Raw genomic sequence first — 27,832 nt, forward strand, 5'->3', positions numbered from 1 at the left:
GGGAAGACATCCCTTAACTCTCATGGAACAAGGGCTACCAGGATGCCAAAATAAGGCTCCCGTTATTTTGAAAACTATTTTGAAATAACGGGTGGTTTGTGTAGACGTGGGTAGTTATTTTGGGATGCCTTCAGTATCCCGAAGTAGCCGTGCAGCGTAGACTTTCTGTATGAGACAAACCAGGGACATTGGGGAAGGAATGAGCAAGAACTGGAAGTAGTATGAAAGGTCAGGTAGCAGGCATGCAAGTTCAGGGCTTGGAAGGAATTCTAGTTTCACCAATTTACATCACTGTGCCAATCCAATGTGCATCATCAAGTGAAACTCCCACCCTTGTCAGTCAAATTCTCAAGTTAGCACCATTGTGGGAAAAAAAAAAAAAATCAGCAAGCAATTAGCAGCCAGTAAATATTCAAAGTAAATGTCCTTAAACTCTACTTCTGTGCAGATTGACAGAAGTTAACATTCCTTCACTCCCCTTGTATGTCAGCAAGTTCCAACCCATTTCTGGATTTAACAAACGCAAAAGAATTACCCATTGTTAATGTAGCTCTCAAAAAGCTACTCCTTACCGAAGCTGCTTTATTTCCCTCTGAAGCTCTTGCAGGGATTTTTGTAGTCTTTCATTCTCTTGTTTGCTTTCATAAAGCTCGGAGTTCAAATCTGATACTGCAGCTCTCTCCTGCTTCAGGAGTTCATATGTCTCCGAGGCCCTCTCCTGTTCCCCACTTAGAGAGTTCTGCAAGTCACTTGCTATGGCTTTTTCCTGCTGAAGTTTATAGTCTAACAATTCAACTGGGGAAAAACCAAAATCCACTGTATTATAACAACTCTGTTCCCAATTATACAGGTTTCTAAGTACAGAAAAATAAGTGGCCCATGGCTACTACTGCTTTCCCCAATCCTCTGCTAAGGAAGAACTCAACTTTTCAAACAGTTTACATTTTTTTTAAAAGCACTTGAAAGGATTATAGAACTTCTGCTTTACAGTTAGTCTCTCACTCAGCTTTCCCATTCATTCTCACTTTGATTGGCTCATCAAAGAACAGGTTCCTGTTTGGCTTTTAACTATTTTGATAAAACAAAAACTGCAAGCAGCCAGTTATCAATTGCTTCTATAACCCACTTATGAATATCTTCCATTTACCAATACACACAGATATACACACCACTTGAGAGAATTTCCTGAAAACCCCTACTTGTTGCTCACTATTCTGAAGTTTTCTACCTTCATATATGCCTTAGCCTTAAAATCACACAAAAATGAAGTTGGAGGGTAAGATAAACCAAAGACATTTCAGCTCTGTTTTAAACTTTCCAAATACAGCAAACTTCCGATAATCCGGCACCTTTGGGACCCAGGGGGTGCTGGATTATCAGATATGCCGGACTATCGGAAGGGGGGGGCTATGAGAGGCCTGGGGTGGGGGAGCGGGATGCCACCCTAGACCCCTCATAGCCCCCCCTTCCGATAGACCGGCTCTGCCCCAGGCGTCCCTGATTCAGCCGCTGCTGAAACTGACCAGCAGCAGCTGAATCGGAGAAGCCTGGGGCAGAGCAGCTGGAGTGCTGCCGGGTTGGTCCCATAGCGCCGACCCTTGGCGCGGCGAGCCCAATCCGGCAGCATCCTAGCTGCTCTTGGGGACGCCTGGGGTAGAGCATCTGGGGTGCTGCTGGGTTGGTCTCGCAGCCCCGCTCCTCGGCGCTACTGGACCAACCCGGCAGCACCCCAGCTGCTCTGCCCCAGGCATCTCCGATTCAGCCGCTGCTGGTCAGTTTCAACAACGGCTGAATCTGGACGCCTGGGACAGAGCAGCTGGGGTGCTGCCAGGTTGGTCCCCACAGCGCCGCACCTCGGCTGCGGGGACCAACCTGGCAGCACCCCAGCTGCTCGACCCCAGGTGTCCCCAAGTCAGCTGCAGCTGAAACTGATCAGGGCCGATTCCAGGAAGCCCGGGGCAGAGCAGCTCTGCCTCGGGCTTCCTGTAGTCAGCCGCTAGTCAGTTTCAGCAGCGGCTGAATCGGGGACACCTGGGGTGCTGCCCGGTTGGTCCCGCAGCCCAGAGGGGCAGCGCTAGGGGACCTACCCGGCAGCACCCCAGCTGCTCTGCCTCCGGCTTCCCCGATTCAGCCACTGGTCAGTTTTAGCAGCGGCTGAATAGGGGAAGCTGGGGGCAGAGCAGCTCCAATGGTCCGGCTGCCCGGAGCACTTCCAGGTTCCTGATGGTGCCGGACCATCAGGAGTGCCGAACCGTCAGATGCCGGATCATCGGAGTTTTACTGTACAGCCTTTTCTGAGACACAACTATCTTGATGACCTCCACTCCCATACCCAAAAGAAACTCTAAGAAGTTCAAAACAATTACATCTGACGTCAGAATTCATTTATCAATTTTACAGCACTTTCTACATTTCCCCACCTCTCCACCCCCCTCCCCCGCGTGTATGAATGGAAGAGCAGATGGAAATGGTTTCCTAGGTGCTACCCTTCCTCCGAAGTTGATGTTCTTGTTTGCTCCCACGATCCTCTGCATTAATAAGAGTTTCCTGTAGCTGCTGTAGCTTCTCCTGGTTTTGAAGATGTGTCATTCGTAGTTGGGCTCGAAGGTCCTGTATCTCAGAAAGTAAACTCTTTCTATCAGAAGACAGAAGGTGTTCTAAAACTATCCTCTGCTGTTCTTCCTAAAAACAGACCAAGCCCATTTCAGACATTAGGGATGTAAAAAGAAAGAAGAAACCACAGTAACGTCTAAGTAATATTACATTTCCAAATACAACTTAATTCTTCTCATAATATAAATCCTACATATCCTCACAGGGCACGCTCACCTGTACAGCACATCACATTTTATATAAACAATGAAGAGAGGCAATTTGACCCAACTTATACCCATTTTATTAACTCTCTTGAATTAAGTAAAAGAATGCAATTTATTGGTTTCCCTAATAGGGCAATAGTTACTGAATACTCTCTTGCTTGATACTAGCCTATCATCATGAAGTTATCCAAAATCACCAAAGGACTAATTTGGGCTATACATTTTACCAAAAAAACATTTCCATAGCTAGGAGTCCATATTGTCTACTTTAATGTGAAGCACCTTCTTCCCACTATCACAATCTCCTGAAAACCCACTGATTGGCTAACAAACACTGCCATCAGTATCCCTCAATGAAGTGTAGAGAAAAATGGCAGTCAAAACAAAGCCTTTATAAATATCTATTGCTCTTGACCTGTTTCGACTGCAATTCTGGATTTAAGAGCATAAGAAGTGAGACTGGAAAACGAGGGACACATTCATGCATTATGCTCATCATTATGGCCTCCACGTTGAAGAGTAACGAAGTGATTTTTAATTGTTAATACTCCAGTGTGGTCTTACTTGTCGTTTTACAATATGCTCCAGTTTTTCCACCAATGATCCTTCATCTCCAGAACCAGGATTGCAAAGGTGTGACTGCAAGTCAATATGAAACACGTTCCGTTCCTTCTCTAGCACACTCTGAACTGCCTGAAGAAGTTCTCCTCTCCAATCAAAACAAGTATCTGAAGATTCCTACAGGATTAAGAGTAACTTTATTAGTATGCATACCTCCCTTAAAATAACAGATCTTTTTTTTCGTGCAACACACTTTATCCTGGATACCTTGTCTCCTCTCTCTGCCACTTTTCTAAGGTAGTCCTTCAATGACTGTATTGCATCCAGCAAGGCTAGTCCTTCTTTTTGCCATCCCTCAGCTGCTACAGACTGCTGAATGCTTTTTTGATCACTAAGAGGGAAGGGATGTTCTGACAAAGCCAGTATTCTTCGACTGTCCTCGTATACCATCTTCAGCACAGACTGAAAAGGGATAAAACATTTTTTATAAACTGATGCGATAGTCCCAATATAATCTAAAATGCTAAAAGATAAAGAAAACTTTTTGGAATTTGTGTTTGTACAAATTACATTTAAAACAAAAACCATTACCTTATGTTCAAGAGTGTTTTCTGTCAGAAGGAGCTGTCTGCACTATAAACTTAATTTAAAATAGACTGTTAGAAAGAGGAAGTCATTCACCTCTAACTGGAAGTTCTTCGAGATGTGTGGTCCCTGTGTACATTCTATACATTGAGGTGCATAAACACCATACACCAGCGCCCACTGACCAACATGCATATTGTCTCTGCCTGTCTCATCCCCTCAACTTCTTATAAGCCAGAAACACATTTTTATGGAGCCCCATTCACCCAGACATTATTTTAAGTATGACTGTTGTTTTGATGGTAGCATCTAGAAGCCCAGTCAGACCCAGACCTCACTGCTCCAGGCACTGTACAAACACAAGACAAGAAAATCGTGCCTGCTTCAAAGAATTTACAATGTAAGTATAAATCAAACAACAAGAGGCAGACACAGACAGGGATGGCACAATGAAAGACAATGGTTACTGCATACCAGCAACCTATTAATTGTCAATTTTTTTTTGTAGGCATCACTGCAAATGAATATTTTAAGATGTGATTTGAAGGAGGACAATAGCTGGCTTTGCACAGGTTTACAAAGAAATCCTTCCTTGTATGAGGGGAACAAGAAAGAATATAAAGGTGAATGTTGAAAATATAGCTAGCAGACACTGCAGGTTGGCATTATTAGCAAAATGGAGATAGAAATAGATCTCTCAACGACATATGAGAGAAGACTGATAGCAAAACAGCCCTGAACGTGAAAAAAGTTTGTTAAATGCAAATCTGAAACATGACCTCTATATAATGTCACAGATCCATCACATTTTGACCCGTTTATCAAATAAAGGACCCACAAGAACAAAAATATATTGCCTGGCATTATAAAACTTGAAAGTTTCATACAGCATATGCTTATTTTCCTTAAGTATAATTTCAAGATATCAAAGTTTTGGTTACTCTATTGAAGTTGTCAGGTACATTTATAAAGTTTGGTGCCTTGAGCAATTTGCTACTACAATAAACCAAAATTTATTAAATCTGTTATTATGAAATTAACCCCTATTGTCAATAACGGACATCTGGGGTTGAGTGAAATGAGTCATAAATTGAGCTGTGAGTGTAAAAACACTAAATAGTAACAGGCCCAAGTGTAGAACAGTAACTGGTACTAGGTACTAGCTGTAAAACAGTAATGGGTCCTAGGCATTCGCTGAAAGCACATTCCAAAAAAAATGGTAACACCACCTCATTAAAAAGAACCTTGGTACCCAAACCCCCCCACAGGTAACAGGGACATACCGACCCGAGTTCAGGAAAGGGTCTAAAATGACAGCATGATGGATAGAGATGTTCTTATCAGACCATGAGGTGCAGGGTGATGAGTGTAATCTAGATAATATCAGAAGATGGCAACCTGACATGCCAGGAGTGATATGTAACTGGTTTGTACCTATATAAAGTGGTGTCTTAGAAAGGCTGTCTTTGTTCAGCCTAGGGGGCAGTAATGGTTTTGAGGTTATGACTGAGCAGGTCCATTGTCAGGATGTATGTACGCATGGTGGTTCAGTTGAGTCTAGCGGCAATTATCACTGTACGTCACAACAATAAACCTGTCCGGGTACCTTTGATCCTGATCTGATTTTCTGGTCTTTGGGGGCTCTCTCAGAGACTGCTGTGTTGACTGCTTGCACAAAGTTAACACAACACACTGGAATGAACACACATGCACACTGCCGTTATCACTGATGTAGCAGGAGACCCGTCAGAACACCACAACGGTGAATTCTATAAGGAGCACGGCAGAGTGGACCAAGTACCTCTCCAATTCCTCATCTATCACAAATAATTTTAGGATAAGGCTCTGAAGCAGAGGGAAAGATAGAAGGTAGTGAAATTCAGCAATGGACCATAGTGACCGTACAAAATAAGTAACCATTCTTCCTTGGGATGATTCTCCCTATGTGCTTTCCCCTCGAGGTGACTCACAAGAAGTATTCATCAAGGAGAAGAGTGCAAGAAACTGACTGAAGGACTCATCTGCCAAAGGAGGCATCTGCTGTCAAAGCTTGCCAGGGCATAACATCTCACAAAGGAACACATGTAGCCCCCGTTCTGCTTTATAGACCTCTTGAAGAGATTTCCTCACAGCAAAGCTCAAGAGGCCACTGGGCTCTGCTCGAGCATGTGGCTGTCGATTTATAGAAAAGCAGGATGATGCCTTTTCCAGATCTTGTCCATTGCCTTCAAACTCACTCTTGCTTTCGCTATTCTGGTCACCATTTCCTTCTTACAGTATAGATCATAAGTCATGTTGCTCCCAAATATGTGAACTTCTCTACGTTCTCTAGTTCAATCCTATCTACACTGATCTTCCTTCCTATTTCCTTATCTCCAAATACCATTGTCTTCATTTTATTGATATTCATCATCAGTCCATACCACTTCCCTTCCCCATTTAGCACCTGCACCGTTCTCGCTAGCTTCTCTTCATCTTCCCCGATAATTATATCATCTGCGATCCCCAAGTTGTTAATTCTCATCCCATGCACCGATATCCCTTCTACCTCTTCCTTGATCTTGTCCATTACTCTCTCTAGGTGCGTGTGTATTTAGCAGCATGTTGTACATGTGAGACATGGGTGATAACGAAAGATTCAAAGAGAAGGATATTGGCATTCAAGAGGAGTTGTTATAGAAAGATCCTGAGAATAGGATGGATGCACAATGTCACCAACGAGGAATTATATAGGAAGATACAGCCAAAAGAGAGCCTACTGCGGAAGATTATACAACGGAAGTTACAGCTATTTGGGCATGTCTGCAGAATGAACAATGGGCAAAAAAGTGAAGATCCTGGTATTCGGCATAAAGGATGGTCCAAATAGGAGAGGCAGACCCCACAGAGAATTGGGTAGATGATATAGTAGATTGGTGCGGAGCTAGTCTACAGAAACTAAGCCACTCTGCACTGGACAGGGAAAGAGTGAAGGAAATAGTGATGGAGGTATCAGACACCAACAGGCATTGAGCCCATGGCTGATGATGATGAGGATGATGCCTGAAATCCACTTAGCTTTCTTCTTGTGTACATCTGGTAAAGGAGACAAATCGTTCAAGGGATTTTCTGACGGGTTTTGTTTTCTGTAGGTAGGAAGCCAAAACTCAGACATTCAGAGTGTGAAACTTTCTGTTCTCCCTGGGGGCATGTGACTTTCAGTAAAAGACAGGTAAGCTAGTGATATGGCTCAGATGGAATTCTGACATCTTCAGAATGAACTTAGGATATAGCAATGTATGGAGCTACTAGCTCTTGTACACTTTTCATGGAGAAACATCTTATTCCTCCATCTGTCATTCAGTGGAATGCTTCCCCTCTCTCTTCAAGTACTGGAGACAGTTAAGTACTAATGCTAGTGAAGCCTGACAACAAACCATGCCCCGCTGCTATCATGGGACACCACTAGGATGTAAGACTCAATTCGAGTAGCAGGATGGAGCACCACCCCACTTCATTGAGAGCAACTATGACTCCATGGAAGAAAAGCAAGACAGTGCAGTACACTTCCCACTAGACAGAGCCAGGGGAAAGAGAAAAATGGGCAGGAAGAGGACCTTATTGCAACCAACTCAAGAGAGAAATCATTACAGCATAATAAAATGAGCAGCTGACTTATAGCTAACTGTTTTACATAATTTGCAGTTACATCTGTTTTGCTTTAAGGTGAGAGACCACAGTAAGTTCTTGGTACACTAGCTTTCCTATCACATATTACCTTTAATTGTGGTGAAATTGTTTCTATTTCTTTCACTGGGTTCATTGGATCTTGAAATATTCCGCAGCACTGCAGATAAGCCATGAAACTAGCATCTATGTGTTCATTTGTTTCTACCTCCTGATTTAGTTTAGCTGCCATCTCTGAACTGGTATCTGAAAACAGACACAAAAAAGTATTTCAGACCAAACAAATCTGTTGTAGTGCGACCATAAACACAGACACACAAAAATGTAGATTCCATAGTCAAAAGTCCTTCCGGCTTTCAATAATTAGAAAAGCTGTCCGCTTCTGTTTTATCCCAGAACAGAACCCACCTATGATCATAAGGAAAGCGTTCCATCATCTGAAATACTTGGTCTAAGAAACCTACATATCAGCTGGGGGAATGGCAGCGCAAGGAAGCACCCACTTGGAGGCTTTCCCTGTTGTTTCCACAGGCCGTAAGCACAGAGCCAGGGGACAGCATATAGCCAGTAAGAGCCCCTCATCCCTCCAAGCCCAGAGCTCACATTCCCACCGAGACCATGCAGCTTCACCCTGCTTCTTCACTTCCTATTCCTTCCCAGACCTCACATCCCACCTGCATCTCATCTCCCAGCCAGACACGCAGCCCGCTATTGCACCCAACCTCCTACCACGCTCCTGCATCTAACCTCTCCCACAACCCACTCCTACACTCTCACACTAGAACTCCACCCCCTCCTGTGTCTATTTTGATATCATGGGTGGCCCGCGGGAAGGGGAAGGCAGGTGGGAGCTGATGCTCGGGAGAAGCTGACTTTCAATCTGGCTCCCCGTGTGTATGGGCTCCAGTGGAACCGCCTGCCCCCCGCACTGCTATTAGAGGCAGCAGTGGCGCAAGCAGGAACTGGTACTTAAAAGTCATCTCCCTGCGATCACCAGCTCCCGCCTGCCCCTGCATGTAAAGGTGTAACTGCTGAAAAATTCTCTGTATATGTTTACAAAAATAAACATTTGTTAACATCCCTGAAATCTACTACAAACATTTTAAGTATCTCAGTCTGGGAGAGCCTATAATCAAATGTAAGTTTCTTTCAGGGTGTTACCAGATTGAGAAAGAGGGTGAAGATTGGGTTGTGCTGTATTACCCGGCTCTGACCTAAATAACATACTTGTCTATTTAGCTGCTTGAGATCAATCAGAGATAGGTCTCAACCACTGAAGCCAAGTGAAAGGTGTTATCTGCATCTATGGTAGGACAAAGGTCATTATTAGACTGACTAGCTAGAACACCCTGGCCTCTTTCTAGCATAAACAAGGTAAGAAGTGTTACTTTTCCAAACAGTCGCAATATCTGAAGTAGGTTACATTCTTCAACTCAGACACACACAAATGAAAGAAAATACTTCTTGAGATATATTTTGGATCTCACTAACATTATCATAAAACAGAATGACTTATGCATTAACGAATAGAAATTAAGACTCACGGCTGCCATATCCATCACTTGCCCCCTCCAGACCAGACATTGTTGAACCTAGGTCATCTTGTGAATCGCATGGAGTTAAAGTGAAGTCGTCAACGTCTCCCACCTGTTGGAATGTTCATACCCAACATGAATTGGAGTCAGGAGTCATTTCTGGCATTAATAGATCCAGCTACACTCTCCTTACTATTTAAAATCATCCCTAAATGACTGCATTCTTACAAAACATTAAATTAATTACCGTATTCATGCTAGTATGTGTCATAATTAAGGCTATGTACAGAGTTCCTTTGTAAGCTTCTTCCACCCATTTTCGCTTAGTTCTAATCGCTTTTAAAAATTCCCTTTAGGTCTAAAGCTTTGGATACTTGGCCTTAGCCAACATGTGAATTTTGGGAGCAAATTTAGGGAAAAACCCATTCAGCTACTTGTCAGTTATGGGAGAATTCAGGAACTATAATATTAAACATATGCTTTTACTCTCCTATACAAAAAACGTTGAAAAAATGCCTTCTGTTCTTGAGAGCAGAGAATACGAAAGGTAAGTTATAAGATAACTGCAGGGACTCCTGTACTCCCTAGGATAATCTCGTGAATGGAACTGTAGAATGTTTAATTTAAATTTTACATTTAAGGTTTCTGAAACCATTGCAAGATGCACCAAATTACAAAGTTTTCATTTAAAAAAAAAGCTGCTTTTCTGCTGACAAAAAGGCTGTGCAATTACCATTTGATTACTACACATTCAGTTAAATATTAAATCGTTATTAAAAAAGCAATCTGATGCCTATTCAGAAAGTTTGATCATGACTGTTTTCCAAAGAAAAGTGCTCTGATGGGCATGGCACTGAACTGGGACTCAAGAGGTCTCAGCTCAATTCCCAGTGTTGCCACAGGCATCCTGCATGATCCTGGATCAGCCAATCACTGGGAGTCTTTCTACTGATTTTAATAGACATTGGATCAGGCTCTCTGTATCTCAGTTCCGCATCTTCAAAATTGAGATATTTCTTTTCTCCCACCCTTTCCCTGTCCTGTCTATTTAGATACGAGAGATTCAAGACAGGGACTCTCTCTTACTAGTGCATGCAGAGCAGCATGCCTACTATAGCCTATGTTAGAGACTGTAGGCATTATTATAATATTATCAATCATGAATAATAAACTCTACCAAAGGAAACTTCCTGTGGAACTTGCGGATGAGGCTGGGTCTGTAATGCAATTTCACTGCACCAAGTAGAGGGAGGGAGACTCATGTTTATCAATACCACACCAGTTTCCCATAAACTCTGTATATTACAACTCAGGAGATACATAATTAAAATCATTCCTCCAAGAAGTAATTTAGAGCATGGCCTTTGCCTTTTTATACAATTGCACAGAGCCTAGAATACTGCTGGCACCACTAGAATATCGGTAGTGCCGACTTTAAAAAAAAATATAAATTACAATATAATCAAGCTCATCGGAAGAAGTGGACTTTGCCCACGAAAGCTCATGATACGAGATTTTATATTATATATATATATATATTGTTCATCTGTAAGGTGCCACAGGACTACTTATTTTTCAAGTTACAGACTAATACGGGTACCCTTCTGAGAAACAATTTGAGAAGATACTCCTCAAACAAAACCGATCTTTAAAAAACCAAGTAAAAATATTCACCAGCAGACAACGGTTACAATAAGTTAAAGACTACCATGACACCGGGTAAACTCTTCTTTGAACGCAATTCATTACATTTGGAATTTCAAACAGTCACAATCTTACTGTGGCCTTCCCTTTTGAATTGCCAGGCCTAACGGAGTCCCATCGCTGTGAACTTTTGGTGCATTCATGGTATTCATGAACTTCAGAAAGTTCACCAAAAAAGAACCCATATCCTATTACCGTTATATATATTCCAGCAATCATCTAGTCGTGATGAAAGACATTCTCTACCTTGAGGGCCTTATACTTCAATTTAGATTTGAGAAAACTGTTTTCACTTACAGAGACAGAGCAGTGGTAAAATGATGTTTCAATACAGCCTAAAGTATGCTTCACTGTCCCCAACCAGGAAATGAACAAATAAAAGATGACTGCTATGACACAGTATCCTTTCTTCTTGATGTACATTTAGCAATATTAGTTTCCATGGGAACACACAGAGCACATGACCCAGCAATAAAGCTTATGGAGGGGGAGGGAAGGAAGCATTTTATATTTAATGTTTTTAAAAAATTATAATTACCAGAATCCTTTTTTCCATATCTTGGTACTCAGCACCTGAGTAGGTACTTTCAGACAAAGCTGGAGACTTTAAATCTAGTCTGGCCACTGCCCCCTCATTGGTATTAGCATACAGACTTGGATATCCCGAAAGTCCAGGTGTTTCTCCTTCAATGACAGATGATTTGTTGGGCATCATTTCAAAGTCTGTGCTGTGTACACTATTAACTTCCGAGAAGGGAGTTAAGTGAAGACTTGGTTGAAGTTCAGTGCTTGTCTCCTGCTTTCTCACAATCTCAGGTGAGTCCCATGAAGTCATATCCATGACTAAACCTTCAAAGTCTTGAGGTGTCTCTTCAGCATGCGCTGTATTGTGTAAAAGATTGTTCAACTTGCATTTCATTGAGTCTGGAGTTTGATGAAATGCCAAGATTTGCTGACACTGCTTTTTCAGATCCTCTCTGGGTTTGTCTGTCATCTCTGCTTTCTGAATCAGGAGTGTGTCCTGCAGTTGCTTAATCTGAGCTTTTAGATTTCCACTGTGAGTCTTCAAGTCCGCTATAGCTGCCTCCTTCTCCTACAGTGAAACAACACACACACCTATTCATTTTTTTTCAATTCAAATAAAAGTTCCCACAAGAGCAAAAATTACTAAGCTTCTGAGATTTTTTTTTAAAGAAAATAAATGTGTTATTAATCTTAGCTATGATTTCAAGAACTCTGAAATAATTCAACATATTTTCTCATGCCATTTTGGCTTTTCTATTACCTGCAAGCGACGATAAATGAACGCATCTGCTTTTCAAAATAGCTATCGTAGTTAAAAGGAATATTTAATATAGTTCATTATTTTATTAGTACACTACAGAGCAACATGTAAAAAGTGAACTGTTGGTGGCCATTTTTAAAGATTACATCCCATTTGGGTTTCATTGGCATAGTGAAATGGAGCTAGCCAGGTTTTCATTGGATGTCTATTTTTTAAGCAGAGATGTCAAAACACATTTACCACTGCATTATATGACATCTCCACTGAAGCAGGGCTTATGCTGGAGAGAAGGGACTTTCCCACCCAGTTCTACAGAACTGAACTAGTCATTAAAAAATTAAATTTATTCCAAAACAGAGAAAGAACAGGTTAAGGAAGATTGAAATATTTTAGATGTTTTCAAGCTGGCACAGCCTGATAACATTTATCCTAGGATACTTAAGGAACTACCAGAAGCACTCTTGGCACCATACACAAGGAACGGTGAGACCCCCGAGAGCTGGAGAAGAGCAAACAAAGTCCCTATCTTTAAAAGGGAGCACAAAGAGAACTCCAAGTTAGGCTGACAGGTCTATAATTCTCTGATTCATGGAAAGCTACAGGAACAAGTTATTTAACAATTATAAGCTGCTAGAGCAGGGGTGAGCAAACTTTTTGGCCTGAGGGCAACATTGGGGTTCATTAAGCATATGGAGAGCAAGTTAGCGAAGGCTGTGCCTCCCCAGACAGCTAAGCATAGCCTAGTCCCTGCCCAACCTCTCTGAACCCAACCACTCCCCCCGGAACCACCCCAGCTCTCCACTCCCTGACCACACCGCCTGGAATACTGAAGCTGGCATTACTGCAACTGACCACCTGGAGCACTGGGGTGGGCAGCACTGAAGCCACGCCACCCGAAGTATTGGGGCTGGCAGGATGCAAAGCACGCCAACCAGACACTGGGAAGCTGAGGCAGTGGGGAGGGAAGGGGTTGGGCGCTCGGGGGCCGGACAGAAGGGTCTAGTGGGCCAGGCCATAGTTTGCCCACTCTGCACTAGAAGGTAACTGGGTCCTAAGGAATAGCTTGCATGGGTCGGTCACAAACAAATAATTTCAAACCGCTGAATTTCCTTCTTCCGCGTGTTTCCTGGCCTAGTAAATGAGAGAAGGCAGTAAATGTAATAGATGGTGATTCTAGTTAAGCTTCTGACACAAACCTACGTCACATTCAGATGCTGATTAATTGTGCCCCCTAGTCACTGAAGGTAGGGCAAGAAATCATCAGCTTAATCTGCAGCAAGGGAGGTTTAGGTTAGATACTAGGAAACACTTGTCAACTACATAAGCAATTAAATTCTGGAACAGATTTCCAAAGGAGCTTTTGGGATCCCCAGCATCGGAGGTTGGACAAAACCCCATCAGGAATATGGATGTAAAAATCCAGTAAAAAAAGTTAACTGGTTAAACAATTTCATTTTAATCATTTAATCAGTTAACCATGGAGGGCTGGTGGGCCCCAGCAGCAGGAGTCCTACAGCCAGCCTTCCATGGGCAACAGGCTGCTCTGGCCCTGCTGGAGCCACTGTGGCCGGGGTCCTGTGGCCGAGAGGGCTGATCCTGCCGGCCTAGCCCTCTGGTTTATCAGTTACCAGGTAAGCATGCTAGTAAACCTAATGCATATCAAATAACCATTTAACTGTTTAACCCTTTAGAGCTCTAAACAGGAATGCAGCAGGTGTACTTGGTCTTGCCCACGCACAGCAGGCTGCACTTAGTAATGTCCCTTCCAGTTCTAGTTTCTATGATTCAAATCTCCTGTAACCAAATTGCCTTGGGTGCAAATCCTCAGCCAAGTGCACTGTGCACAGACTGGCTGCAGGGTTTCTCAGCTGTTTGGAAGTGGTAATGATGGAAAAAGTGCCCAATCAGCTCTTGGTCCCATCTACCTAATTACTATTCCAACATACCTGTATGTCTTCCAGGAATTTATCCCTCTGTTCTTCACTTAATTCCAATTGCTTTTTCACACAGTCTAATTCAGACTTCAGTTCTTCCTGATGCAATGTCATCTTCGCAATTAGATCTTTGTGATGTTCTGAAGTGTCTGTAGCCTCTAACTGTACTAGAATCTTTAAAAGAAAAAAATGTGGGTTGCTCTTTTAAAAAGTGAGCTATTTCCATATTGATGGGATTTTATTTTCTGTCACTTTTGGAATTCCTATCCAAGCATCAACAACAATTGTCATTTTAAAAAAAAAGAGTCAACTTCCCATAAACAACAATATTCCTATCCAAGTGTTGGTAATTTATGGGGATTAAACAAAAATGTGTTTGAAGTTATTATTTTATCTATTTATGTTACACAAGGCAGAGGATGAGGACAGATACACTTCACATTAGGGGAGGATTTTACCACACTTGCTTCAGTACAGTCTGTGTGGTTCTAATTATAAACCCACGCAATGTGTTTAGCACAATACCATAAACAATTTGAGCTTTTAGTAATGTTTACCAATACCAACTTGAGATCAAATAATTATAGTCCTACGTCAGATAGCAGTAGCAACACTACCTTCCCTGTTGATGCCAGAATGCAGGTTTGCTATTTATGAAATCACTCATTACAATAAAGATATGAAGAGAAGAATAAAACACATGCATTACGCATAGCTGTATAAAACAATTACCCTCTCTAATACTAAGTAAATTCGGACAGGCCATGTGGTCTAGTGGTTTGGAAAAAAGATGGAACCAGGAAGCCTGATCTGCTGTGACATATTCTACAATGTCACTTCACCTCGCTGTGCCTCTGTTTCCCCACCTACTCTCTGTATCTCTCCATCTATCTGTACATCTAAGTCCTCTGTAACAATCATACCAGATGCTTGTATAGAGCCTAGCACAATGGAGTACTGATCTCAGTTAAGAACCCTAATCATTTATGTAATACAAATAACTATGAAAACATTTGCTTGACTTAAGGATGAATACTTCCTATAACTACTTAAGAAGGTGCGGAGCCATGGTACAGAAGCGTGAAAAGCAATTTCAGGCTGTATTAGTGATTATCATGTCCAGTGTGTACCTGAAGAAAACAGGAACGCAACATCAGTGAAGTCTAGTTAAATTCACTATTGCCATCTCAGTGTTAAGCTACAAAAGCCTTACTAGTCTAGCATTAAGCTACAAAAGCCTAACTACCCTCACTACTCCAAATGATATTAACAGAGTAATTTCTCAACTAGTAATGAGCTGTATACCCTTGTGATATTTGCACTAAGTAACATGTTAAAGTAGTATGATGTAACTATAATGTTTTATGACATCACAACAGGTGTGCATGTGTATGTTTTGTATCACTAGTGCTTTAATTAATGCTCTAGTTATTTTGTTTAAATCTAATTTTTTTGCCCTGAATTGGACATTTTAGAGATTGTAATAATGTCAGAACATAACTAGCATCTGGTCTAAAGAAAGCTTCTTCCCTGGCAATCTATACGAGTATAGTCCTTTCTAAGTGGGCTCCCCAAAGCACAAAAAGGTCTCCACACAGTATGTCCATTCATGTACCCAATTTCTTTCCCTACACAAGCGCTTAACCAGAGCAGGTTTGCTATGCGTAGTTCTGATACCATTTAGAATTCTTTGCTATATTCCATCCCTTAACCAGGAAGCAAAGCAAAACATGCTCCAGAGAAGTGCTCTCCAGGTTAGGACATCTAATTAAATAGACTGATATCAAATGATCTTCTCTAATCAACTAATTCTACACAGAAGGAGAAAAGGGAACTTTGGTGATGTGTCCTCACAGTTTTTTGCCTGTCTCAAATTTTAGAAAAAAAGCTACCAAAAAGTTGTTAAGTAGCTTTCCAAGACTACCACAAAACAAGCATTCATGTATCGCAATGTTGATCTCTTCAGCTTATCTACGTTCACACTATTGGTGCTCAAAATATTTACCTTCATCCTTTATTAAAATGGAGAATGATAAAGGAAACTTACCACCACAGGAAACTGTGTCCTTAGTGAAAGCACCAAATAGCTCAATCTACATGTTTTATGCAGTGACAACTACTGCACTAGCATCATCAGACCAATGAATTTAATACTAGTTGATGCCTAGAATCAGAGTTAAACATATCACATTACAATTTAACTTTTAGACTCACCCAGTGTACGTCTGCACTGTGGCACTATTTTGGGATACTTCCGGTATCCCAAAATAGCTATTCCACATCTCTGAAGCATCTTTTACTTCAAAATATAATGGGCTTGCTATTCTGACGTTTCTGTTGACCTCATTCCACGAAGAGTAAGGGACATTTCAGAATAGTGGCTTATTTTGAAATTTGGTGCTGTGTAGACAGCACAAAATTACGAAATAAGCTATTTCAAAATTAACTCAAAATAAGCTACGCAATTTGCATAGCTCAAATTGCATATCTTATTTCAAGCTAACGGTGCAGTATAGATGCACTCCCAGAGAAAGAAATACAAATGCACTACATCAGAGAAGACTTAACTCTAACATTTAAAATAAGTTGGTAAAATAATAATGCACACCGATTTATCACTTTGGGAAACCACAGCTGCAAATAACTGCTCAGTATTTGCTTCAACTTCTTCTCCCACTTTCTCCATTCCTTTTGTATGAACCTGAATGCCTCTTTCTTGTTTTAAGACCAGTTTATGAAGTTTAGCTTCTTGATCATTACATGGCTCCTTTTCTTTGAAAGATTCCAGCTGTGAATAAAGGTCATCTCTTTCAGAGCTCAGGACACTGAGTTCTTTCAAATACTCCTGGATCTGATCTTTCAGTTTTGTAGCATTTGCTTGAAGTTCATCTATTTCTCTCTGGTAAACCACTTCTTTTTGATTCACTGTTTGAACCTTGAAAACAAGCCTGGAGATTTCTGACTGAAGAGTGTGAACTTTTTCAGCCTCAGTTTTCTGATACACATCTTTTTTTAACAATTCATCTTCAAGTATTGCAATTTTCTCTGCTAGGTGCTGTAATTCAGCTGTCTCTACTACTCTCTGCTCTGCTACTGTCTTGATCTTCAGATCTCTCTCTAAAAGAGTTGCTTCTCTTGCTTTCAATGTACCTTCAAGTTCTTGAATGCGAGTGGACATAATCTCCATTTCACCATCACTTTGGGAGAGGTGTGTTCTTAGAAAGTTGTACTCCTCCTGTAGTGCATCATATTGTATTCTTAGGGATGCTAACTCTGCAAAGTGCTGCCTTGAAGACTCCTGGCTGCTTTGAAGGCTCTCTTCTAAAATTTCCATTTCCATTTTAAACTGAGCTTCCTTCTCTTCAAGTAGCTGCTGCAGGGCTTCTCTAGCAGAAAAGACAAGTTCTAGTTCTTCCTGAATCTCCTTCAGGTTGGAAGGTAGCAACACAGTATTCTTATTCTTATCTGAATGCTCCTGAATGTCTAGTGATCCTTTCTTCAGTTCACTGTGAAGGTTCTCTGCCTGCTCCTCCAATTTAAGCAGGTTAAGGCTTTCTTGACTATCACTAACTTCACGACAGATAGGCCCAAGTTGTATCAGTTCCTTTTGAAGCTTCTCAATTACTCCATGAAGCTGCTCTACCTCTTCTGCTTTATCCCTATGCAGTCGTTCCTGGTCACCACGAAGGTGCTCAACAAGTAACCTGAGTTCAGCGATTTCAGATTTTCCATTTTCCATGACCTGAGAGAAAGAACAAGACCAAAATGCCAATGGATATACAAAGTTACTTTTGTTGAATTCGCACCATTAAAAAGTTAATTTACTAAAGCAACTTACATGCTACTGCAATTACTCGAAGGACCACATCTTCAAGCAGCCAGTCAATAAAACATTTAATAAAGGCGAGGCTTGAAAACTTTACCTTTTATCTTGAAGCTAAAACACTAACTTCATTATATAGACAATGCTCCTGCCCCAAATACATTCCATGATGAGAAGGGCACTTCTCTCCCTCTCACAGCTGGAAAGGGTGGGGCCACTCATCTTCCCCAAAAAAGGTTGTCTGAGGACCTGGGTTTCAGGGACAACCCCACCCTGTCCCCCAAAATGAAATTATCACAATCACTTCATTGTTAAGTGTGCTCACTTTTAGAAGTTCAATTTTCCTTCCCTTTCTGGCTGCTGAAAAATCAGGACTCTGGAGAGCTAAATATTTATTTTTAAGTATTAACAAAACATGTACTATCCAACGGCATAATACTCACTAGCGTTTTGAAAAGGGGTTTTTGTAACATTTGATTTTAGAATAATTTAACGGAAACACATGTATTTTCAACAACCGCTTAACTTCAAGACTAAGAATTAAGCAGCTTCTCCCCTGAGCAACATGTGTCACAGGAGAGAGGGTAAAAAACAACCCCTCTGAAAACGCATCTTTGGGATGGGAAATCTTCCTAGACAGCTCCATGTAGCCATCCCTCACCCCTCTACAGCTTACAATTTGAACTGCTGTACTCTGTACTACCAAGGTATTTTTGTCAGGTATGTTTAAGGGGAAGGAAAGTGCTGTTTAATGCACTATTCTCTCAGAGCGCCACAAGTCACAATGCAATCTTCTAAGCAACAATTACTCTCTACTGCAGGTTTTTCTAGATTATGGAGAAGATGTGGCAAGATGAGGAGTGATCCCTTTTGTTAAGGTTGACATCCACAGGATGGGAGTTTAACCACTAGTCTTGTCCCAGTACAAGTTTTGATGAGCACGTTCATTTCAGGGATGTATTTATCCTTTAAAATAGTGAACTGGTGAAACAATTACAATTGTATTATTTAACCAGTTAACCGTTGGCAGGCTAGTGGATGGCAGCTGGGATTGGGTTCTGCAGGCCCTCCCAGGCCACTCTGGTGTGGCCGGAGTCCTGCCTGTTGCCCCAACATTGAGGCCAAATGCCCACCGGAACCATGTTTCTGCAGTCCCACCTGTCTGCCCAGGCCGCTCCAGCACCGCCAGGGCCCCACCTACCCACCCCGACACAGACACAGCTCCAACACAGCCACGATGCAGCCAAGCCAGCCAGCCCAATGCAGCCAAGGCCACGCCAGTGTAGGGCAGCAGGCTGTCTAACCAGCTCTCCGGTATGTATTCCAGTCAACGTAATGCTTATCAGGTACTTGGGTAGTTGATTTGCAGTATTCACACTCTGGGAGGAAAGGAGTGAGGGAGGTTAGAGCATGAATCAGCGAATTCACCGGGCTCCAAAAGTGCTGGGAGGGAGGGACTGAAGTAGGTAAGTGTGGAGGTCCAGCGCCCCAGAGGCATGAGAGAAGGGGGAAAACAATATCTCCAAAACATTTTCACCTTATTGTCTGTGGCACCATCTAGCTCACGCTGGAGCCTCTCAATCTGCTCATTTAAATGATCAATTTCTTGATTCTTTTCCTCAAGCAAAGCCTGTGGGAACTGCAAAACTGCTGATTCACTATTACCCCATTTCTGACTTTGCATCACGCGGAGCTTTGCTAGGTCCTCCTGATTGAAAACAAGAAACAATGTGAATTATAAAATTACTGTCCTGCTTATAAAGCGATGGCAAAGTGTTGCTGATTTTTTGTCAGTACAGACTGGACCTGCTGGTCTGACACCCTCAGGACCTCATCAGTCCCAAAGGAGGAGTTTGCCAGAGCACAGGGGATCAATTCCAGCCTCTCTCTGGACAGACACTAGTCTCTCCCAGAGTCCATCAGCAGATGTGGCTGCGCTCCCCTCCCCTCCTGTTGGCTGGCGTCTGTCGCAGGCCAGGCTTCTGGGCCCCACAGCCAACCCCAGGCTCCTGTCTCTGCTCTCTGCCACTGGCCTTCTGGGGCTCTCTGGTCCGGCAATATCCAAGTGGGCCACAGATTACCAGACCGAAGAGGTTCAACCTTTGATTTTTTTTTTTAAGTCCTACATAGTCAAAACAATTAACACTATTAAGCAACTTCTTTTTTTGCCAAACTATTCTGATTACACCCTTACTACTGAAACCGATTTTCTCCAATTTCCTCTCTACGTCTCATCTAGGTTTTGTTTTGTTTTTTAAACTATGACTTCCACTGGATTTTTGAGTCCTGATGTCTAATGATTAAGATGCCAGGATGAATTATCCAGTACCGAGGAAAAATGTTGGACTATAAAATAACTCAATTGACTGCAGATCAGTTCTATAATGTGGCTTATTTATTGACATGGCTGTCAAGGTCAGGAAATGAAAACTCACAGTAAAGCTCTCTTTTAAAAGAACAAAATATGATTTCATCATCCTGGTAAATACTACAGCAGTGTCACAAAACATCAGCATTATAGTTATCATTGATTTGCTGGCAAACCAGAAAAACATATTTAGTGGGGTCCTAAAGGGGTCTGCCTTGTCTCCGGGACTATTAAATATTTATATTAACAACCTAGATAATGGAGCAGAGAGCACATTTACAAACTATGAAAATGAAAAATTACAAACTATTGAAAGACCGGGATTAGAATTCAAGTAACCTTGAAAAATAGAGAATTGATCTCAAATCAACAAGATTAAATTCAATAAAGCAAAGTGCCAAGTACTTCATTTAGGAAGGAAAAATCAAATGCATAGCTACAAAATGGGAAATTACTGGCTAGGCACTTAGTCCTGAAGAAAAGGATCTGGGGGCTATCATGAATCTCAAACTGAATATGACCTAATAGTATGATACAATTTTGAAAAAAGCAAATATCCTCCTGGTGCATATTAACAGGAGTGTCAGATGCAAGACACAGGATGCACCTGTCCCCCACTCAGCACTGGTGAAGCCTGAGCTGGGGTTTGGTGTCCAATTTTGGGTCCCACACTTTAGAAAGGAGGTGGAGAAATTAGAAGAGTTCAGAGAAGACCAACGAAAATTTAGTAAGCCTGGACTATGGAGAAAGGCTGAAAAAATTGGGCATGTTGAGTCTTAGGAAAAGAAGACTGCAAGGGATATGATAATCTTCAATTATGTGCAGCTATGAAGAGGATGATGATCAGTTGTTCTCCATGTCCACTGAGAGCAGGACAACTAATAATTAATAAACTAAATCTTCAACAAGGGGGATTAACATAAAATATTATAGAAAATTTCTTAGCTCCAATAGTAGTTAAGTACTGTAATAGGCTACCAAGGGAAGTTGAGGGATCTCCATCATTGGAAGTTGGTAAGAGCAGATTAGACAAACACCTTTCAGAGGTTGTCTAGGTATACTCAGTCCAATCCTAGGATAATTTCAATGACTACTGACACAAATTATTACCAGAAACTGATTTCTAACAACGGTGGCCAACTATACGAACTCTGCATTTAAAAATTGGCATACCAAAGAACATGACTGTGCAGTGAAAACCTGTGCCCATGCAGAGCTCAGGACAGGATCAGAGTCAGAGTATCAGTACCACCCCCTGAAATCTGTGGACAGTCACTGTGCCTCTCTCAAGGTGCAATCACTTTTCAAATGTTTGTACACTGGAAACCAGTGCTGTCCCAGGGCCCCTGCAAGAAGTGGCTGACAATGGGTAATCTCTAAGGCATAGTTTACTGTAGTTAGAGTAAAGTTAAATGGTTCAACATACCTTCAAATGAGCATTCTCTATTTGAAGCTGGCCACTGCTAGTCGCAAGATTTTTATGTATCTCTAACTGCACGTTCAGCCGCAAGATTTCCTCACTTTTGTTAATCAAGTTCTCTTTCAACTGTTCTAGCTGTTCTAACAAACATACGATCTAAAACACAGAAACACATTATAGGTTCCTTTACTTAAAGATTGATATTTCATATTGCTTTATTCAGAACAAGTAAATATAGCCAATTCCATCGCGACCAAACTATTTAAATAGAACCTAGATAAATATGATATTAGAGACAAAAGGGAGAGGAAGATTCCAGTATCTTAACACCCAGAATGGGATCAAACTTCCAAATTCAGCCTGGAAACTAGCACCATCATTGTATTTATGTCACTTGACCCTCAACTTCATCTTTGCATCTGTAAAATGGTGATTCTTCTACTACATATTTCTCCATGATTAAGAACCTACAAACTTGGCAGGAACCAACATTGAACTCCAAATTTTTCATGTTAGAATGTGCTTCGAAGTAAGGGTTATTTTAAAAAGTCTTATAACTGGTGTCTGGCACATGCGAGAGGCACTTCTTTTGCACAAAAATGCATACACAGTGTGACAGGAATAGTTTATATAATAAAGACTATTTCCCACGTAATGTCATTCCTTAGCACATTGCAGAGCACTTACCATCTTTGAATGTATTTATCCACAGTACCTCAGTTTGGTAGGGAAGCATTATACCCCATGTTTAAAGATGGGGAACGGATGCACAGACACTCATCACTACAGTTATACTTCTCTGGCTTCCAAGCACAGTTTTGGGCACTTTCAGCAATGAATTGTGGAACTGAGAAATGGCAGGAAAAAACCTCAATAGAGGTTTAACTTTGGAGTATCCCTAATAGTGCTTGCTTTCCAAATTAGGCAATATGCAGCCAAACAAAAGTTTAGTCTTTAAAGTGCTACACCGTCCTGTTTTTTATTTCAAACAAAAGTTGGAAGGTGGAAGGAGAGAGTAAAATGTGATCCCACAAAGGATCCATAATTTAGATTATGAGATTGGGCCTAATTATTGGCCCAGTCATCATTAATGATAATTAAAGTCAAGAACCTACAGAAATAGTGAAAGAATAAAAGTGTAAAAATATCCAGTGAGGTACAGTTGATGCAACAATCACGAACTTCCTTATTTTTAATGGATTAAATGCTCAGACATCATTTTACATAAAGGTTTGGAGGGGTTGGGGGGGGGGAGAGCTGGTGGTGGGGGTTAAGTGACTTGAGTAATCTCAGATTCTAGATTTAACAACAAATGTTTGTTTCAGATTTACCTCTCCTTCCTTCATTTGGAGTGCTTCCTGCTCTACCTGTAACTGTTCCTTTAGTCCATGATCAGGACTGCCTTCCATAGGAACTCTATGCCTGGTTTCATCCAGCTTGGACTGCAGGGCAGAGATCTGGATCAAATTATTGTATTGCTGCTGTTGCAATGCCTCTTTATCCTGCAAAACAAGCGTTTTAGCTTTAAGAATTATTATAATTAATGCACATGCATATGTAGAGAGAACAATCCTGTGAGAAATACTTATAGGTGGTAATTACATCATTCCTTAATCTTCTCTTTGTAGAGTTACATAGATTGAGCTCTTTAAGTCTATCACTGTAATCCTTTAATCATTCTTGTGCCTCTTCCCTTAAGACTTTCCAATCTGACAATACTGGGCACTAGAATCAGACACAGTATTTCAGCAGCAATTGCACCAATGTCAAATACAAAAATAAAATAACTTGTCAACTCCTACTCAAGATTCCCCTGCTAATAGATCCCAGGATTGCATGAGTTCTTCTGGTCTCCGTGTCAAACCAGGAGCTCATGTTCTGCTGATGATCAACCGCAACACCCAATTTTTTTCAATCACAGTTTCCTAAAATTAGAGTCTCCAATCTTCTAAGTATGGCCCATGTTCTTTGATCCTAGACAGACGTACCTATATTTAGTTATACCAGTACCAGGGAACCTCCCCAATGCTCCAGACTGTTTAAAAATTACCCGTAAATGTGTTGTAAGAGCCCAGTAAGCTGTGACAATGTTAGTAATGCTGCTCAATGATATTGCCCTCCCATGACTCGGCAAGTTCCCTGGTTGGGCACCAGTCAGATCCCAGGATGCTGGACTAGAGAGGTTCAACCTGTATTTCATTTATTGTGGGCAGCATTTTTATTCGCAGAGGTGAAGTGGCTTTAAGAAAGGAAAGTTATTTTGCCCAGTGTAGCTGAATTTGAAAGTATAAATGAGACTGTGGGAGAACAAAGTAACATGTGTTGTCAAAAATCTTAAGTGTGTAGCTGAAAAGGTAACACAACAAAGCCTTTTTAATGAAAGTTTTTAATGAAGACTACAGTAGTCTCTTTCCATGCTTTTATTTTCTTGGAATTTTCCTTTTAGCTTTGATCTGGTCCTCTCTCAATCATTCTTTTCCGTCAAAAGCATTTTCATTACATAGTCCAGGTTCAAGAACACCCATGAGGTAAAACTTGTATTCCATATGGTGTATGGGGAACTGAAGAGAAAAAACTTCGGATAGAGGCAATCTATCTCTGGCTTAGCAAACCCCTTCCTCACTGATAGATCTAGCATACCAGAGTCTCAATACACACAGTTCTAAGAAAGGAGTGATATTAGCTTCTTTACATAAATTTGATAAAAACTTGGATAATAAAGGTAACATAAGACGACACTTTTCCTCATCCTGAAAAGCTTCAAGAACCAGAACTGAAAAAAAACCCCTACTCAGATCCCACAAAGGAACAAGCCCAAAAAAATGTGACACACACATATTCATTATATAATACTCGTAATTGATACAAGACAGCTGATAGAAGAGACAAAATGGGTTAGGGAATATCTTTTATTGGACCAATTTCTGTTGGTCAAACAGGTGAGCTACGAACAGAGCTCTTCTTAAGGTCTGATGGAAGAACAGACATTGGGGATCTATATACATTTCTCCCTGGCAACACAAGCCAAGGCAAGGAAGGCATGGCCTGGCATAGCTGGAGTAGTTAAAAAGACCATAAGGAATTGATAGCTACAACCCCTAAATTACCCTCCACTCATACACTCCACTTTAAAAATAAATTGAAAAAGGATTACTTGTGTTAATTCAGTTTCCATTTTCTTCATTTTTTGCAGTTCTTGTTCCAAACGGCTGACAGTCTTTGAGGCCTCAGTATTGGTACGCTCCAGCTCTCTAATCCGCTCTTCTAGCTCCTTTATTTCTTGATCTCGAAATGTAGCTTCTCGGTATTTCTGCTCCTTTTCTAATAACAGCTTATCATAATCATCCGTTTTCTCTTTTATTTCTGCTTGCAAAGACTCTATCTACACAGCAAAACAAAGATATTATATAGATGCAACAAATATAAGAGCCATTAAATCTTTCTACAGAAAGGAAATATTCATTCTGTGGCTAATCCTAAAAATAAATTATTTGCAGCCCCAGAATTTCACATTAGTCACCACTAGTTATCAGACACCAACTGGAAATAGAATTAAGATTAAAAAGAACCACCTGTAAAACACACTCTCAGAAGATGGTACCTGTTAAAAAGCCATATGTTTGCTGTAAATATTAAACAAAACAACAGTACATTAATGTAACAAAAGCTCCTGGAAATAGAAGTACTATGAATCTGTTAAAAATAACAATTTTTTTGGTTTTTGGCTGAATGGACCCCACCAGGATTTCATTTTTGTTTATCTCCTTCCTATTCCATAAGCTATTACTCAAGAATCAATCATAACTTAAGTCTATTTTAATATCACAGAAAAGCTTTGGAATACCATCTGCATAAAAGAGCAACACTTTCCCTAACACTGATTATTTCACAACATTTTGGTCAAAATGATTTGCTTAATTCATCAAGACACAAGAGGTTAGGACAGAAGTCTCCAAACAAGGGGTGTACCGCTACGGAAGAACAGATGAATATTCAGGACGCCTAGACCAGTTCCCTCGGGGGGAAGGGAGGGAGCCCACTCTGCAAACCCAGCCTGAGCCCCCTTATTCCAGTCCATGTCCTCCTCCTTCCCTCCAAAGCTGCAGCCCCTCACCTGGTCTCTGCTCCAGATGGGACAAGGATGGAGGCAAAGGCAACATGTGATTGTTTTTGGGGCGCCTTGGTTAGGAAACCTCTATTTCTGAGACACATTCTTCTACTATAATTTGTTAAAATGCCGTGTTCCAGTAACTCCACTGTTATGATGCTGGCAGGAAGGAAACAAACACTTCCACAACCTTCCCCAAGCCCGGAGATGGTGGCACTGCTCACCAACTGGCTATTCCCCCGACCAAAAAAATAGCCTTATTACATATTCCCCAATTATAGCAGTTGAGCAAGTGCACAAATGTGGATCCCTTACAGTGATTATGTTCAGAGAACAAGAACTTCAGGCGATTGTACTGTAGAGGAATTGTCAGCCAGTCACAGCGCACGTGTGCTATACACAGTCCTCCAGCCACATGTTCACTTCCAAGTGACTGCATAACTACTACCTAGATCTGGGGTGGGCAAAAGGGCCTCCACAGGCCAGATCCGGCCTGCCAAGTGGGTTGATCTGCCACTCCCTTGTCCCCAAGCCAATCAGGACCTGGGGGTGGGGGGAGCAAGCGAAACTTCCTCCCGCTCTGCGAGGAGCACACGGCACTTTGAAGTGCCGCGTGCACCTCACAGGGAGGAGTAAGGTGGGAGGAGGCGTCAGGCGCTCCCCATGCCCACAGGCCAATCAAGGCATGGGGGCAGGGGAACTGCGCAAAACTTCCTTCGCCCTGCCCCGGTGCTGTGAGGAACACTCGGCACATCAAAGCGCCACATGCTCCTTGCAGGGTAGGAGGCGGCTTTGAGCGCTCCCCCACCTCCAGGCCGATTGGCCTGGGGACAGGGGAGCACCCAAAGCCTTCTCCCGCCCTACCCCCACCCTGGGAGGAGCACACGGCAGGGCACAGTGGGGGTGCCAAGTGGGAAGGGGCAAAGGGGCTCCCCCATCCACCCTCAAACCAATCATGGTCTGTGGGTGGGGTAGCCCGGAAGCATACTGGCCCCGCCTTTTCTGGTTTAGGCCCAGACCCTTCCAGGTGGCCCGGGAATACTTCAAAACTTTTTGAAGTGGCCCTTGGCCAAAAATTATTGCCCACCCCTGACCTAGGTCCTTGCTCTTCGATCTGGTATTGATCACAAAACTCACTTCAGATTATCCACAAATATTGCCCGTTTCAAGTGCTCACCGTCTCCCATACCTTTCGCATTCATCCCTGATGTTCTTCCTCAGGAATCCAAAACTAATCCAATACACAGTAAACTTTTTTTTTTTATTTAGGTTGCAAATGTTCAGAACAGCAAATAACCTAATTTTTAAAAGTCTCATTATTTCCTCATCGCTACATGTGCTGTTTTATTAGTGAGTAAAATGCTGTTCAAAAACTCAGTGTAACTGCTTTGATTGTAAACAAGGATATTTTTCAACTGCTACTAGAATGCTTGTCATTTTGCCTGCGCTTATTTTTATAATCTTATGATTACCAGAAACTTAAGTAGAGAACAGACCAGAAACATGTCTTTGAAGGAGGGAAATCAAACCCACACAAAAATAGCTTAAGATAAATAAGCTACTTGACATGCAAACCTTAAATACAGATAAAGATATAACTTAAGCTCATCTTAAACTTTTCTCTACCCTTTGCTGAAATATGTTTACAAAAGAGTTTCTCTCTCTGTTGGCAAGATTTTCTAAATATAAAAATGTATCATATTTATGTCTTACATATTATGCTCAGGTAAAGGGAAAATGAAACAGCTACAACTCCTAAGATGATAAACAGGAAGTCAAGCTACCTTAAGCTTTTGGATACTATACACTGATGTTGACAAATTATTTGTGAGTTTGTCTTGAAAAATCCACTTGCCTGAGAACGTGTTTATAAGGAGTTTATTTTTCTACCATGTAACATTTAAAGGGTTAGAATTCTATAGACTTAATACAAATGAAGAGTTAGAAATGAAGTTGGTAACATCACAACCATATAAACACAAAACATGTGAAGACTGAAGACATGAATAGCCCATACAGGTGAG

The 27,832-nt window shown here is 41.5% G+C and overlaps 1 protein-coding gene across 13 annotated transcripts in view; it reads right to left on the bottom strand.

Moving 5' to 3' along the window:
• PCNT (pericentrin) overlaps positions 1-27,832 on the bottom strand; it is a 163,737-nt gene that overhangs the window by 36,019 nt on the left and 99,886 nt on the right. For 11 of the 13 annotated variants that reach the window (XM_075934141.2, XM_075934136.2, XM_075934137.2 and 8 more), the window contains 14 exons: positions 24,855-25,082; positions 23,032-23,202; positions 21,707-21,856; positions 19,450-19,620; positions 19,217-19,291; positions 16,698-17,831; positions 14,102-14,263; positions 11,409-11,963; positions 9,176-9,278; positions 7,723-7,877; positions 3,648-3,842; positions 3,384-3,557; positions 2,487-2,682; positions 573-795 (listed from right to left, as the gene is read on the bottom strand). In XM_075934141.2, the coding sequence (XP_075790256.2) occupies positions 573-795; positions 2,487-2,682; positions 3,384-3,557; positions 3,648-3,842; positions 7,723-7,877; positions 9,176-9,278; positions 11,409-11,963; positions 14,102-14,263; positions 16,698-17,831; positions 19,217-19,291; positions 19,450-19,620; positions 21,707-21,856; positions 23,032-23,202; positions 24,855-25,082 (3,692 nt within the window). The remainder of the gene's footprint in view (positions 1-572; positions 796-2,486; positions 2,683-3,383; positions 3,558-3,647; positions 3,843-7,722; positions 7,878-9,175; positions 9,279-11,408; positions 11,964-14,101; positions 14,264-16,697; positions 17,832-19,216; positions 19,292-19,449; positions 19,621-21,706; positions 21,857-23,031; positions 23,203-24,854; positions 25,083-27,832) is intronic. The other 2 variants (XM_075934140.2, XM_075934139.2) reach the window with 1 other exon arrangement.

Source organism: Pelodiscus sinensis, chromosome 7 (assembly GCF_052426305.1).
Source record: "Pelodiscus sinensis isolate ZL-2025 chromosome 7, ASM5242630v1, whole genome shotgun sequence".
Classification (NCBI taxonomy): domain Eukaryota; kingdom Metazoa; phylum Chordata; order Testudines; family Trionychidae; genus Pelodiscus; species Pelodiscus sinensis.